The sequence below is a fragment of the Nyctereutes procyonoides genome, unplaced genomic scaffold (assembly GCF_905146905.1).
Source record: "Nyctereutes procyonoides isolate TBG_1078 unplaced genomic scaffold, NYPRO_anot_genome, whole genome shotgun sequence".
NCBI classification, from domain to species: Eukaryota; Metazoa; Chordata; class Mammalia; order Carnivora; family Canidae; genus Nyctereutes; species Nyctereutes procyonoides.
The window spans coordinates 41,415,504-41,430,281 of NW_026575024.1; the positions used below are offsets into that span (position 1 = coordinate 41,415,504).

Sequence of the window (14,778 nt, forward strand, 5' to 3'; positions counted from 1 at the left end):
CTTCCAAGTTACATTCTCTGCAAGGAGTATTTCAAAATGTTCTAGATTTTCAGTCCTCATGGACAATGATCACGTTTTACCGAGGTGATTAGGGTCACCTCGACCAACTTCCTGAGTACCTTTCAGCCCATCTCAAAATGACACTATTGCTAGATTCTCTTCCTCCTGCCTCCAAACCTCTTCATCTTCACTTCAGTGTCCACACTCACCTCTACTTAAAAGGAAAGTCCCTCCCCAAGGTTGGTCTCAACTGCACTGCTTCCTCTTGCCCACATATCACTTGTCTCTGTCTGCTCTCAGGCCCCTATCACTGAAATCCACAAAGATGTTATTTTATCTTCCTGCCTGCTCCTCAGGACCCCCTTTTGTTCTGCATTCTTCTTGTTTCTGCATGTTTCTCTCCCACTTAATGGAACATAGAATACACGGACAATTTATTCATCTTCTCTTTCATTATCTTGATACTTCCAGTATGGTCTTTGAAACAACTACGTTACAGGGATCCCTGGGTGGCTCAGCGGTTTAGCGCCTGCCTTTGGCCCAGGGTGTGATCCTGGAGTCCCAGGATTGAGTCTCACATCGGGCGTCTCACACCCTGCATGGAGCCTGTTTCTCCCTCTGCCTGTGTCTCTGCCTCTCTCTGTGTCTCTCATGAATAAATAAATAAAATCTTAAAAAAAATAAAATAAATATAAAACAACTATGTTACAGGTACCAAATGAGTATTTGTTAAATAATAATGGAGACAGTAGAGCCCAGAGTCTTCTTTTCAATAAACACTTTTCTGCTGCACTTTCTCTCTTTCTACGCTGAAATGTGCTCAGTGGATCAACCTACATTTTAGTCCTTTTCTGACTCACCTATAGCTGTTTAAAGTTTTAACAAAGTAAGCATTAGAGGAGATAATAGGGTAGGGTAAAGAATTGTAAAAGAAAGAAAGAGGAAATGTCATTTATCAAATTCTTTTACAGAGAGGAGCCTGCTGATCAGAAGAAACACAAGGAAAGGCTGGAGTAAGAAGAGTGCAGGGAGTAGATGTGAGACTCCCAAAAAACACACGGAGAAACAAAAGTTGCCTTTAAGGGGATGGGTCCTAGGAACTTAAGAGCATTTGTTTCTGAATGTGTAGGTCCTTTGGGCATGTAAACTTGGGGAAGAGGCCGGCCTAAAGAAGTAGGCTGAAGCAGAAACTTTCTACATAGCAAGGGGGCAGCCGCCGGAGCTCCCAAAGGATATCCAGGAAGCAGGAGAGGGAAGGCTAGTGCTTTGCAGAGAACATAATTAGCTAACAGGGTATATTCAGTTATTTGCTCTGAGATGTATAATGCACCCCCCCCCGCCCTTTGCTGGTTTCCCTAGGGAAACTTCAGGCAGGTTTTTATGCCTTTCTTTCAGAGAAATCCAAGAGTGCCAAGTTCTGTAACCAAGTGAACACAAAGGAAAAGACACTGTGTCAGCAACCACCCAAGTGGCGAGGGAATAGCTGCCATGTGAATTGTGCCCAAAAAACTGCATAATGAGATCTGGAAGTGAACAGGCATCCCCCTCCACTGCAGTGGCACTGGGAACCAATCAGCCTACCAACTATGGAAATTCTGTCTCCAAGACACCTGAGTCAAGAAGCTGGGCCCCAGCAGGAGGACCATGGTCTTAAAGCCAGTGCACCAGGCAAGGAGGGAGAAAACCATAATCCAATCCTAGATCTGCCCTGGCTGTTGGTGACACGGATGGGAGGTGTATGGAGTTTGAAGCATAAAGACTCCTGAAAGTAAAAGGGCTACACCGATAGAAGATTATTCAGCCTTTATCCAGGAAACCCCCCAGACATCATCCTTCTGTGTAGATGTAGCACCAACAAGTACCGAAGTGCCTCAGAGCCCTTGGCTTCCAAATCTGGTCTGAACATGGCACACCACGAAGAAAGGAGCCTGGCAGCTGGCGGCTGAGTAACACCATATCTACATAACTACCAAGTGATGCAAAATCAGATTGCACTTTCGAGCTGACCAAAGTCTCAGACTTCTGCAATAACTAGAAATTATGACTTCTTTATGCTTCAATTTCAGCACCTTCAAAATCGGGATAATATCATTTATTTCAGTGTACTTACTCTATCTACCAGTTTGAAGGTAAATTTGAAAGAATGTAAAAAGACTCTAAGATTCTGATAAGATGGATGCCTTTCAAATCTAAGATCATTACTAATAAGTACTTTTCCTTTCCCCTAACACCTCTGTAAAACCAATGAGAGCTAGGGAAAATTACCCTACTTGAAAATTGTGGGAAATTACGAGAATTGAGAGCCTCACTGATCTTCCTTCAAATTACCAAAATATTCAGAGGCAAAGCCCAGAAGGCAAACTTTCTACAAGGCATCACTGGAGAATGGAATAATGAAGAACTTCTGGATTAAGACAGATTTAGATCCTAATTTTAGCCCAGTCACTAATGAGCTGTGTGACTTTGGCTATATTACACAATTCTTCCAGGTCTCAGTTTCTCCATCTGTGAAATGGGTTCGTGACATTAACCTACAGATAAACAAAAAGCATGTGAAACAACCAGCAGGATGTCTGGGTGCCCAGTAAATGATAACTCCTGGCACTGTGATCATATTCCTAAAGAAAGGTCTTTTCTTATGCACTACTGAAAGGCAAGGGGTATCCTCGGGTAGCAACTACAAAAAGGGGAGTTCAAGCCACTTCATGATTTATTTTAAAACTAATTTTATTCTAGGAAGGGATGTCAAACCCCCTCAAATTCTGAAGTTAAGGGAAGCAAAATATTAATATATTCTTATAAGGAAAAAACCAATTTGAAATGAAAATTCAAGGCTTGGCTGCAATGTGATGTGCTTGTGAGTCAATCTCATTTCTTTTTTGCCGTTTCTCCTATATGCAGCTTTCACTTTGTGAAGACACACACAACTGCTCAAGTGAAAGTGATATAAAAGATTAGTTGCTTTGTGTGAAAATTGGGGAAGGGAAAAACGTTTTTTCTTAATTTTTTCAGTGAAAGAAAAAGCTCTCAGAGAGATGGAGGGGTGCTTAAAAAAAAGAGGATAAGATATAATTCTTCAAGTCCCAATGTTATTTCTCTCACTTGTTATCTATGTTTGAAAATAATACACAAACTGAATATTGGGATCTAGCTGGACCACGGCTTATACAACACTCCATTTGTCTCAGCTATACTAATACACACTCAAGGAGATAATCTATCAAGTTACTAATAAACAGAGATTCAGATGCCAACACACAGATCCTTCTGAACATTTATATTCTATCAAATTAGGAGTATTTCTAAAAGATATATGTGTGCATAGTTTATCTAATAGACTAGAATGGCTCTTATTTCTGTTCTGCCAAATAAAGAGGAATTTCTCTGACTATAAATGTGCTTGCTTCAACTCTCAAACTGCAAATTTCCTGAGCATTTCCTTTTCATGCTCCCTGGCATCTCTAACCCCCATCAAATTCTCCAGGTTTGTCAAAGCCTTCGTAATAGCCCTAATTTACAAAGTGCCTGCAACTTGGCCAGAACTCAAGATAAAAAATTAAAATACACACAAAAATAACTGTAGATTTTGAAAACAGGCAAGGATGTGATAAGGGCCACCATGTCTCAACCAACCCTAAAACATGGCCTTAACTTCTAAAAAATGCAGAAAGTAGTGAAATGTAGAAGGCATACTAAAATGAATAAGCAAGGGCACTAGTATGGCTCAGACTTCTCAGATCTGCCATGGGCATTTGGTACCCTACTAGCTGTGTGGCCTTGGGCAAGTCACTCATGATTTCCTAATTCATTACATTCAAATAATACTCCCATTTTGGAATAGTCCCCACATTTGTGGAAATGTCTGGCAAAGTGACTGGGCTGAAGAAGGTGCTTGATAAACAACAGAACCTCCTTTGAACAGAGGTTGCAAACTCAACTGGCCTACAGGTCTTAGAGAGGAATGAAACTCCAAGAGGCTCGTGGAGGACAACAGGGAGCAGAGCGGGAGTCTCTGTGCTATATGAGCACTTTCAATTCTGCTACAGAGGACAGATGAAGCTCATCAGAAGGACTGAGCATTGCCAGCAAGTAATCGAGCAGTTTACCGGATACAGGTAAACCTCAGAGAATGTGCCAAAACAGCGAGTACTCGAGCAGCCTGGGAGACACAAAAGTATTCAAAAGATATGCTAAATAAGGGCCTGTAACCTGTAGGGCACACCAGAGAAAGAATAGATAAATATGATGGAACAGATAAGAATGTCACCTGGAGATGTAAAGTGTTAGGTCATGACTCTACCTGCTCAAAGCCAACAGCTAATTCAGCCCTCCCTGGACCACTGGTGACAACGACCCCACCCCATGCTGGGTGCCATGTGCTCTACCTGAGGAGCGCTGGTGAAGACCAGGGCTGTTCAGCAGGCCACCAGCCAGGCACAGTGTCACCAAGCAAGTGCGCTGCCTCCAAGTACCATGTCTGCTGAGGCCCCTCGCTCAGAACCCTAGGCCTGGCAGGCAGTGCGGGGGCAGAGAGCAGCTGGGCAAGCGAACTCCGGGAGACGGGGTCAGACAGCACACCCTTCCCACATGCCCCTTGTAGTCCCTAAACGGACTTATAGACTGTGTGATCAAACACTTCATTCGGTCCGTGAGCCTTGTTGTGCATTTGGACTCGGTGCACCGTCCCCTCAGGTGACCTCTGTCACCGGGACCATTGAGGTCAGGGGCACAGCAGAGGGCACGGGCCCATCCCAAGAGAAGCCACTGTTCAGCCCCAATCAGGATTGCCCTTTGGGACACCGGCCCAGGGTGCCCACATTTTCTGATGTTTTATAGGAACTTGGGAAATCTGGATTTCCGTGTCAGATCTCCCACATTCAAAGTGCTGACCGCTCCTTGAACGTTTCTAAAATCTATTCAGGCAAAATAAAACATAACCTCCACTGCCACTGCTGGTTTGCTTCCACTGCCTCAACATTGTGGCACAACTGTGTCTGGCCCCAGCGCAGAGGATCCCATCACATGGCCCCTCAGCCGTAAAAGACACCAACTGCTTAGTCTCACCTTCAGAGCTCCCTGCTTGCGGTGGCCCACCTGAACTCCCGTGCTAAGGGTCTCCTCAAAGCCAGATTTCAGGTTGTACTACAAAACTGTGGTCATCAAGACAATGTGGTACTGGCACAAAAACAGACACATAGATCAATGGAACAGAATAGAGAATCCAGAAGTGGACCCTCAACTTTATGGTCAACTAATATTCGACAAAGGAGGAGACTATCCACTGGAAAAAAGACAGTGTCTTCAATAAATGGTGCTGGGAAAATTGGACATCCACATGCAGAAGAATGAAACTAGACCACTCTCTTACACCATACACAAAGATAAACTCAAAGTGGATGACAGATCTAAATGTGAGACAAGATTCCATCAAAATCCTAGAGGAGAACACAGGCAACACCCTTTTTAAACTCAGGCCACAGTAACTTCTTGCAAGATACATCTATGAAGGCAAGAGAAACAAAAGCAAAAATGAATTATTGGGACTTCATCAAGATAAAAAGCTTCTGCACAGCAGAAGAAACAGTCCACACAACTAAAAGACAACCTACAGAATGGGAGAAGATATTTGCAAATGACCTATCAGATAAAGGGCTAGTTTCCAAGATCTATAAAGAACTTATTAAACTCAACAGCAAAGAAACAAACAATCCAATCATGAAATGGGCAAAAGACATGAAGAGAAATCTCACAGAGGAAGACATAGACATGGCCAACACACACATGAGAAAATGCTCCTCATCACTTGCCATCAGGGAAATACAAATCAAAACCACAATGAGATTCCACCTCACACCAGTGAGAATGGGGCAAATTAACAAGGCAGGAAACCACAAATGTTGTAGAGGATGTGGAGAAGGGGGAACCCTCTTACACTGTTGGTGGGAATGTGAACTGGTGCAGCCACTCTGGAAAACTGTGTGGAGGTTCCTCAAAGAGTTAAAAATAGATCTGCCCTACGACCCAGCAATTGCACTGCTGGGGATTTACCCCAAAGATACAGATGCAGTGAAATGCCGGGACACCTGCACCCCAATGTTTCTAGCAGCACCGTCCACAATAGCCAAACTGTGGAAGGAACCTCGGTGTCCATCGAAAGATGAATGGATAAAGATGTGGTCTGTGTATACGATGGAATATTACTCAGCCATTAGAAACGACAAATACCCACCATTTGCTTCGACGTGGACGGAACTAGAGAGTATTATGTTGAGTGAAGTAAGTCAATTGTAGAAGGACAAACATTATATGGTCTCATTCATTTGGGCAATATAAAAAAATAGTGAAAGGGAGTAAAGGGGAAAGGAGAGAAAATGAGTGGGAAACATCAGAGAGGGAGAACATGAAGACTCCTAACTCTGGGAAACGAACTAGGGGTGGTGGAAAGGGAGGTGGGCGGGGGTGGGGGGTGACTGGGTGATGGGCACTGAGGGGTGCACTTGGCAGGATGAGCACTGGGTGATATGCTGTATGTTGGCAAATTGAACACCAATAAAAAATAAATTAAAAAAAAAAAGCCAGCACAGCGCTAACAGAAACCCAAAGGAGGGGGGCTCACATACCTAACCGGAAGGGTGGGGGGCTCACATACCTAACCGGAAGGGAGGGGGGGCTCACTACCTAAGCTCATGTGACGGAGAAGAAATTGGACCAGTGAGCAGAGTGCTCAGGAGTTCGGCGCAGGTGGACTACAAGCTATGCTGGACGGCTTCCTCAAGCCTACACCGCCCCGCTATCAGTCCTCCCTGGTTTCCTCTGCCTCTCCTCTCCTCCTCAGGCCGCTGACCAGGAGTCAGGGCACAATGAGGCACATGGGGGTGGGGATGGGGGGCAAGAAGAGGTGACTGTTCCTGTGGTCCCTTCAACCAAAATCTGAGGGCTAGAAATGAGGAATCACTGTGTTTCGGACGACGTGTGTTCGAAGTAAAGCATGTAGTCTGCAAGTGGACCAAAGTGATTCAGCACAAAGGGGCTGACCTCCTGTCACCCAGCCTGGGGAGTGGGGAGTGAGTGGGTATGACTAGGGTACCAGAGGCTCCTTAGAGAAGACTCCACAACAGGTGCTTCCTAAGCATGAGCAGGGGGCTGGAATGCCCAGTAGCCTAGAATAATGTCCAGGGGGTGGAGAGTGGTCAGAGGGCTACCTATCTGTGCAGAACAAGAGCAAAACAACTCTTCTGTGGGTGCTGGCAGGGGGAGGCAGGCGGGAGGCACCGGCCTTCTTGCACTCAGTCCAGGACCTGGATTTGCCTGTCCTTGCACTGGACCACTAGAAAGGCAGCCACCTCATGAGGAAACCAGTGGGTGAGGCTGATCAATGGCTGAATCCAACAGCAGTCAGAGCGTGGGGAGCCCATGGGGGGCTGTTTACAAATGGCACACAGTCACAAAATCCCGAAGCTCTACCCGGGCTCTGACCAGTGAGGACACCTGATGACAGACTTGTGTGGCTCATATTGTTGAGTGACCTCTCCCTGTGACCATTACCAGTCAGGGCCTGTGGGAGGGCTTGGGAACTCAGTGATGAGGGCCCAGGAGTGTACAACTCCGGAGAAGGCCAGCTATAAACATGACAGTGACTGAAAGAAAACTACCTGACTGTGGGCTGTGACATCTGCTGTGAAGGGAGGAGACAACCAGGTGACAGGATAGAGAATGGGTGGGAGGAAGGGGCTCTACTGCAGAAGTCACCACTCTAGGAAGGGAACAGGAAGACAATCTCCTGTGAAGATCACCTACAGTTTTCACAGGAATAAAAACTCTCAGGAAACAGCGGTGCCTCAGTGGCTTAGTCAGTTAAGGGTCTGCCTTGGGCTCAGGTCATGATTTTGGGGTCCTGGGATAGAGCCCCACATTGTTGGGCTCCCTGCTGGGGAAGGAGGAGAGGGGGGAGCCTGCTTCTTTCTCCCTCTGCCCCTGCTGCCCCCACCTCATGCTCCCTCTCTCAAATGAATACATAAAATCTTTAAAAGAAAAAAAGGAATAAAAACTCTCAGGAAACTAAATATTTTTAAAAATATACCAGTGTTGGCTTCTTTCTTTACACTATCACATTAATATGGAAGTGAAAGGGCAGAGAATTTAAGACAATGCTGGAAACATCAGCTTATTTCTGGAACATGAGAATGTGCCAGCCTCTGTTAACCACAGATCTCCCAGGCTAGTGTTTTGTATCCTGCTGAAATGTAATTTAAAAATTAAATTCTTTCCACTCTGATCCTAACTGAAAATGGCAACTATAACACAGTTGTATTTGATTTCTTGTGTTAATCACAGACAAGCATTTGAAGCACTAGAGTTAAGATGACTGTTGTAGTCCAGTTAGTGGTATAACCTCTGATGGCTGCGGTCTGGTGCAAGCATGGGTCATACAGGTACATTCTGCCCACTAGCCAGTGACATTGAATTATACTTAGCATAGAATATGCTCTTCTCAGAGAGAAGTCAGACTGGCTTCTCTGCCAGCTTTTTTTTTTTTTTAAGATTTTATTTATTTATGAGAGACGAGAGCAAGAGCGAGAGAGAGAGAGAGAGAAAGAGAGAGGCAGAGACACAGGCAGAGGGAGAAGCAGGCTCCACGCAGGGAGTCCGACGTGGAACTCAATCCTGGGTCTCCAGGATCAGGCCCTGGGCTGAAGGCGGCGCTAAACCGCTGAACCACCCCGGGCTGCCCTCTGCCAGCTTCTGACATCAGTTGACACAGAACATACACCTCTTATAAAGAATGTGGACACAGTCCCAGAAGGATGTGCTACTGCAACCTGCTGGATGATATCATTGCAAGGACCATGGGGACTGATGCCCTCACCACCCAGGGTTCCCAGGCACATATCCTTCAAGGATCAGTGAATCAGTGAAGTAAGAGGGGAGTGGGGATGGAGGGAGTGCATCATGGAGATGACAACTTTCTGTATTGCCCTATAAGGACATTAAGACAAACACTATCCCAAAATTATAATATATCCATACAATGGGATGCTATTTAGCAATAAAAAGAAGTAAATTACTGTTACATTCAACTACATGGATGAATCTTCAGAACAGCATGCTACATGGAAGCAGCCAGACACAAAGGAGTAAATGCTGCCTGGTCCTATTTACACGGCATGCTAGAACAGATGCAACTAATCTATATTAGAGAAAGCAGCTCAGAGCTTGTGTGGAGGCGGGCAGGCACACTGTCTGTAAAGGGGCACAGGAAACTTTCTGGAAAGATAGAAAAGTTCTAAGTCTTGATAGGGGTGCTGGTTACATGGGTACATACATGAAGTACACTTAAAATGTGTGCATTTCACTGTATGTAAATTATGCCTTAACAAAGTTGACTGAAAACTGTCACTAAAAAACAAAATCTTACATATCTAGTTTCAAAGTTACTTCATAAAAGAAGTTGTTTTTAATCCCTGAATAAAGATACTGAAAAAAAGTCCTTTTGAATTAAATATCACATTTTAGTTAATGAAAAACATTATTTTTTCTAATTTTAAAGTCCAGTGATGTAAACCTCCTTGGGACTGAGCAGGGATCAGAAGAGGAGTACTGAAGAACCACTGTTGTCTCTCTTCCTCCCCCCAAATTCTACTCCCTGTACCTGAACTCAAATAGTACCTTAACCAGGCTCATGACTATTTATTCATCAATGAACAACCCAACCAGAGCTACCTGATTAGAGATTAGAGGGAGAAGGCATGATTTAAATAACTAATAAATTCTCTCTCAGGAAAGACAGGCAGAAAAGGGAAGGAAACACAGGGAATGGGAATGGAGAGGGACAAGTGGAGAGAATTCTGGGCAGCCACACCAGTGAGTGCTTCTTCCCAGTACCACTGGGGCTTGCAAACTCAGCTCATGTAGACTTGCATCCAGGGGGCCCTCATGGGTCAGCTTGACACCTTAAATGAACTGGCAGCAACCACCACCAAGTTCACAGTCAACAGGGATCTAATCCCAGATGTTAACACCCTCCCCTGCTAGTCACAAAGCATTGCTATATGTTCAGGAGCCTAAGAAGACCTTTAAGACCATCATGGAAGAAGGGTAGAAAAAAGAAATTGATTTTTGTCTAAAATCACAAAGATTTTTCTGAAGTATAAAGTGTAATAGTATAAAATATTTATACACATCAGATTTCCTTCAAAGAAAGTGTAAAACTAAACAGACTTTTAAAAAAAGTGATACTTTTAATCTTAGCTACCTTAAATCCACTGCTTCACCAAGACAAGACTTTAATAGCCAAACTATTATCATAAGCATGACTGTTCTAGAAAACATTGCCAATGCATCCAATAGTCAATTGATGAATGCTTAATTTTTTTTAAAGATTTATTTATTCATTTGAGAGAGTGCATGTATGCAGGGAGGGTGAGGGGCAGAGGGAAAGGGAGAGTCCCAAGTAGATTCCAAGCTAAACATGGAGCCTTACCTGGGGCTCAGTCTCATGACCCTGAGATCATGCCCTGAGCTAAAATTGAGAGTCAGTCGCTTAATCAACTGGGCCACCCGGGTGGCCCCATACTTAATGTTAAAATTCAAGAATGTTGAGGGAGAATGAGCAATCGAAATAAAAAGAAAATCTAAAATTCACAAAGACACAACTGTACATCAAAAGTCATTAAGAGGATTACAAGGGTAAAATCTCACTCAATCCCTATGCCTTTTAAAAACTTACCTTTTATGGAGCATCTGGCTGGTAGTCGGGTGAGCATCTGACTCCTGATTTTGGGTCAGGTCATGATCTTAGGGTTATGGGATCAAGCCCTGCATCCAACTCCTTGCTGAGCACGGAGTCTCCTTGTCTCTCTCCTTTCTGCCCACTCAAATAAAATCTTTAAAAAAATTTTACCTGTTTTTTTTTAAGATTTATTTATTTATGAGAGAGAGAGAGAGAGAGAGAGAGAGAGAGAGAGAGAGAGAAAGAGAGGCAGAGACACAGGAGGAGGGAGAAGCAGGCTCCATGCAGGGAGCCGGACGTGGGACTCGATCCCGGGTTTCCAGGATGGCGCCCTGGGCCAAAGGCAGGTGTCAAACCGCTGAGCCACCCAGGGATCCCCTAAAATTTACCTGTTTTTTAAAAACAAATACTTATCCAGCACTTAGGAAGTGGCAGAGTTCTAAGCACTTTACACACCAAAGTTTTATATAATGCTCATACCAATCCAGCCAGGCGGGTTTGGTCAATTTGTCCTTACTTTACAGTTAATTTCTTGTAGAGATTACCTGGCCAAGCCTGGACAGGACATTGGCACACCCAGCACTACCCCTAGAGCTATGCCTTTACTGCAGTATGGCCATTTTTGTTTTGTTCAAAAGAAGGGTAGTATGTATATTCATGTCATGTTGGTTTCTAGTACTGAGGCCCTGAGACTTCTGTGACTGAGTATCCCCAGGAAAATATAAGATCCTCAGCACACCTACCTGTGAATGCATTTGGTGTCCCTCCCTACACAGAGAATTAGGGATTCTCCAGGCAAATGCTAACAGCTCATTCCTGGTGCTGATTACAGCACCTGGGATAAGTACAAAAAAGAAGCAAAACAATGATATACTTTCAGAACTTGGTTTTGATATGTTCAAAGAAAGCTGAACTCTTTGGATTTGGATTTTATATATTCTGAGGTGAAAGCAGAGATTCTGAAATGTCCCACATGGTTTTCTGTATCTGGGTTCTCTAACTTGCCTTCACAGTAGCATCTGCACAGTCTTGGCCAGATCTGATATGGCCTGAACTACTATTTGCTTGCAGTTTTTATTTAAATCAACTCAGTTTTTGTTTAATTCTTTTCTTTTTTTGAATTACTGAAGTATAATTGACATACAACATCATATGAGTTTCAGATATATAGTGTAATGATTTCGTATTTGTATATATTGCAAAACAATCACATAAGTCTTGTGAACATCTGTTACCACATAGGAATGTTTATATTTTTTTTCTTATGATGAGAATTAAAATTTACTCTCTTAGCAACTTTCAAATATGGAATACAGCATTATTAACTATAATCATGATGCTGTACATGAGATCCCCCCACAACTTATTTTAAAACTTTTGACCACCTGCATCCATTTCACCTACCCTTACCCTGGATCTGGCAACTACCAATCTATTGTCTGTATCTCTGAGCCTGGTTTGTTTTTAAGGTTCCATATGTAAGATCATACTATAACAGTTAAGTATCCTCTTTATCCATGTCTTATCTTTTATGCATGAAATTGACTTAATAGTTATATTTTATTAACACATTTATCTATTAAAATAAAATACATCTTGGGGTACCAGCATGGCTCAGTCCGTTAAATGGCCAACTCTTGTTTTCAGTTCAGGTCATGACCTTAGGGTTGTGAGATCCCGCCCTGTGATGGGTTCCACACTCAGCAGGGAGTCTGCTTGAGATTCTCTTTTTCTCCCTCTGCCCATCCCTATGCACAATCTCTTTCTCAAATCTTTAAAAAATCAACAAAAATCACTGCATTTCTTCCAGTGCTGTGAGTTCTCTCTTTAGGTGAATTCAAATTCTGAGCTGGTAAAAGCCAGTCTTCACCCTCTAATTAGAAATATGGGGTCAAAAAATATGGGGTCAATACATATACCTTCAGAAATACGAATTACGAAGGGAGCTCTACACACACACACACACACACACACACTTCAAATGACTGAGAAAAGAAATTGAGTGGGAATTAGGCATTAAGCCAGGAACAGTGAGAAGTACCAGCTCATGGACATGATGGCATAAAATTTTAACATGAAACCACAAAATCTGGCCTGTAAAGTTCAAAAGACTACTACCACCCAGACATCATGTACTCTCAATAGAAACCTCAAATATATAAATTAATGCCTAGGTTTAAAAAATAAAAAGGAAAACAGTATATAGAAATAAGAATCTGAAAGCTTAATTATAAAACTCATTTGCCTTGTTTCTCCTGGAAGACTGAAAAAAACATGCATGCCTTCAAGGGCCAAAGGGTATGGTCTGGGGTGGAGGATGAGGAGGGCTGGTTTCAGGCTCCCTCTGCCCTCCCTCCCCACCGGTAGCCCCACAATGATCTGCTTTCTGCAGTGCCCTTCCTCTAAATATCTGCCCAAGAAATGTCTCTGCTGAGAAGAAATTTGGAAACCATTGGTGATGGTGATCCAATTTCCCCATTCCACCAATGAGAAAACTGAGGCTCAGAGAAGATAAAGACTCAGAGTCACTCAACAAAGTGCAGCAGAATCAGAGCCTAAAGACCTCAGCATCCAGATTCCCAGTCTGATGTTCACCTCCAAGAACACCCTTTCGCAGCCTTAGACTGGTAACCCTAGTGGATGTCATTATATCAATAATCTTGCCTATGCCTGAAAATGAAGAAGTGTGATTCATCATTAATTTCTTGAAGAGGGAAAGCATCCAGAAATATTTAATGAAGTGTTATGAGTCAATGGAACTAAATTAGGAATAAGATGAAGTCATTATTTCGGAAAGTATGATGTAAGGAAGTAGGCACATCTCTTCCTGAAAAGTCATATAAATCAAATAATGCCTAAAATGGATTAGGAAAGCTTCCTAAATAACAATAGAAACGACAATAAAAACAGCAGTGGTAATAAAAGCAATAGCTAGAACTTACTATTATACACCAGATACCAGACTTAACACCTTATGTGCACTGATATCCTTATAACATAAACATTATTGTTCTCATTTCTATAGATAAGATAATCGAGCTTCAGCCCAGGGATAGGGTAACTAGCTGTCCTAGTTTGCCTGGCACTGAATGGTTTCCCAGGGTGTGGGACTTCCAATGCTGAAAGCAAAAAATCCTGGATAACCTGGAAGGGTTGGTCACCCTACCTGTAGGACTGGTAAGTGACAAGAACACTCTTCCATGTCTGCCTAACTCCCCAGCGACCATCTTCTATGATAACTTCTCCCCACATGCTACAGTCTAGTCTTATACATACTGGTTTAAAGGAGAGCATGACCAATATGATACAAAATAAGATGTTCACATGTAGCTTCATGTCTTTTTATAAAAAAAGAAAGTCCTGGGAGCCTAAAGCCTCCCATTCCTCTGGCAGAGTAATGAAGCGGCACTTACCTTGACCTCAAACTCGAAGTGCTCGTCCTTCCCTTGCCCGCACAGCACATAGCGTGGAATACTAATTTTAATTGGGTCCTTCAGGTTGTCTGGATTTGCTCCCAAAGAGCGAGAAACCATCCGCTATCAAAGGCACATCAGATAGGGAGAACAAAGAAAAACCAAGATCACTCCTCAGCAAATACCATGCTTGGGCAGGCGGGAGAAAATGTGTTTCAAGCAGAGAAGAGAGCATCAAACTAGTAAAGTTTATTTAGAAAAATGATGGCTTCCTTTGAAAGAGAAATGCTAAGTCTCTCTCATCACAAAAGACCATTTTTTTAGGTATACCATTCCAAGAAATTAGGGCAAAAACACTTCAAAATGCTGTTTGGCTTTGAAGTTCCTTCAAATTTATAAAGAACAAGTGAAAAAAAGAGACAGATTACATATCCTGACTTTAAAAAAAAAATCCGTGTAAACCAGATTCCTTTCTGAAAAGTCTTGATCATCTGACAAACTTCTTTTTTCTTCACAGACTATCAGATTGCTGTACATAAAGCTCCAAAAGCTGGAGATTTTATTCAAATTTACTTCATTTTTAACTTATAGGCATTTCTATAAGCCAGTGTACTACAGAAAGCTCTTTAAACCACG

The 14,778-nt window shown here is 43.0% G+C and overlaps 1 protein-coding gene across 5 annotated transcripts in view; it reads right to left on the minus strand.

The window, feature by feature from the left end:
* The window catches only part of KIF16B (kinesin family member 16B), a 292,648-nt gene that overhangs the window by 64,796 nt on the left and 213,074 nt on the right, over window positions 1-14,778 (minus strand). For 4 of the 5 annotated variants that reach the window (XM_055345069.1, XM_055345039.1, XM_055345053.1 and 1 more), the window contains one exon: window positions 14,143-14,265. The exons of the other annotated variant lie outside the window; for it this stretch is intronic. In XM_055345069.1, the coding sequence (XP_055201044.1) occupies window positions 14,143-14,265 (123 nt within the window). The remainder of the gene's footprint in view (window positions 1-14,142; window positions 14,266-14,778) is intronic. 5 annotated transcript variants of the gene reach the window in all.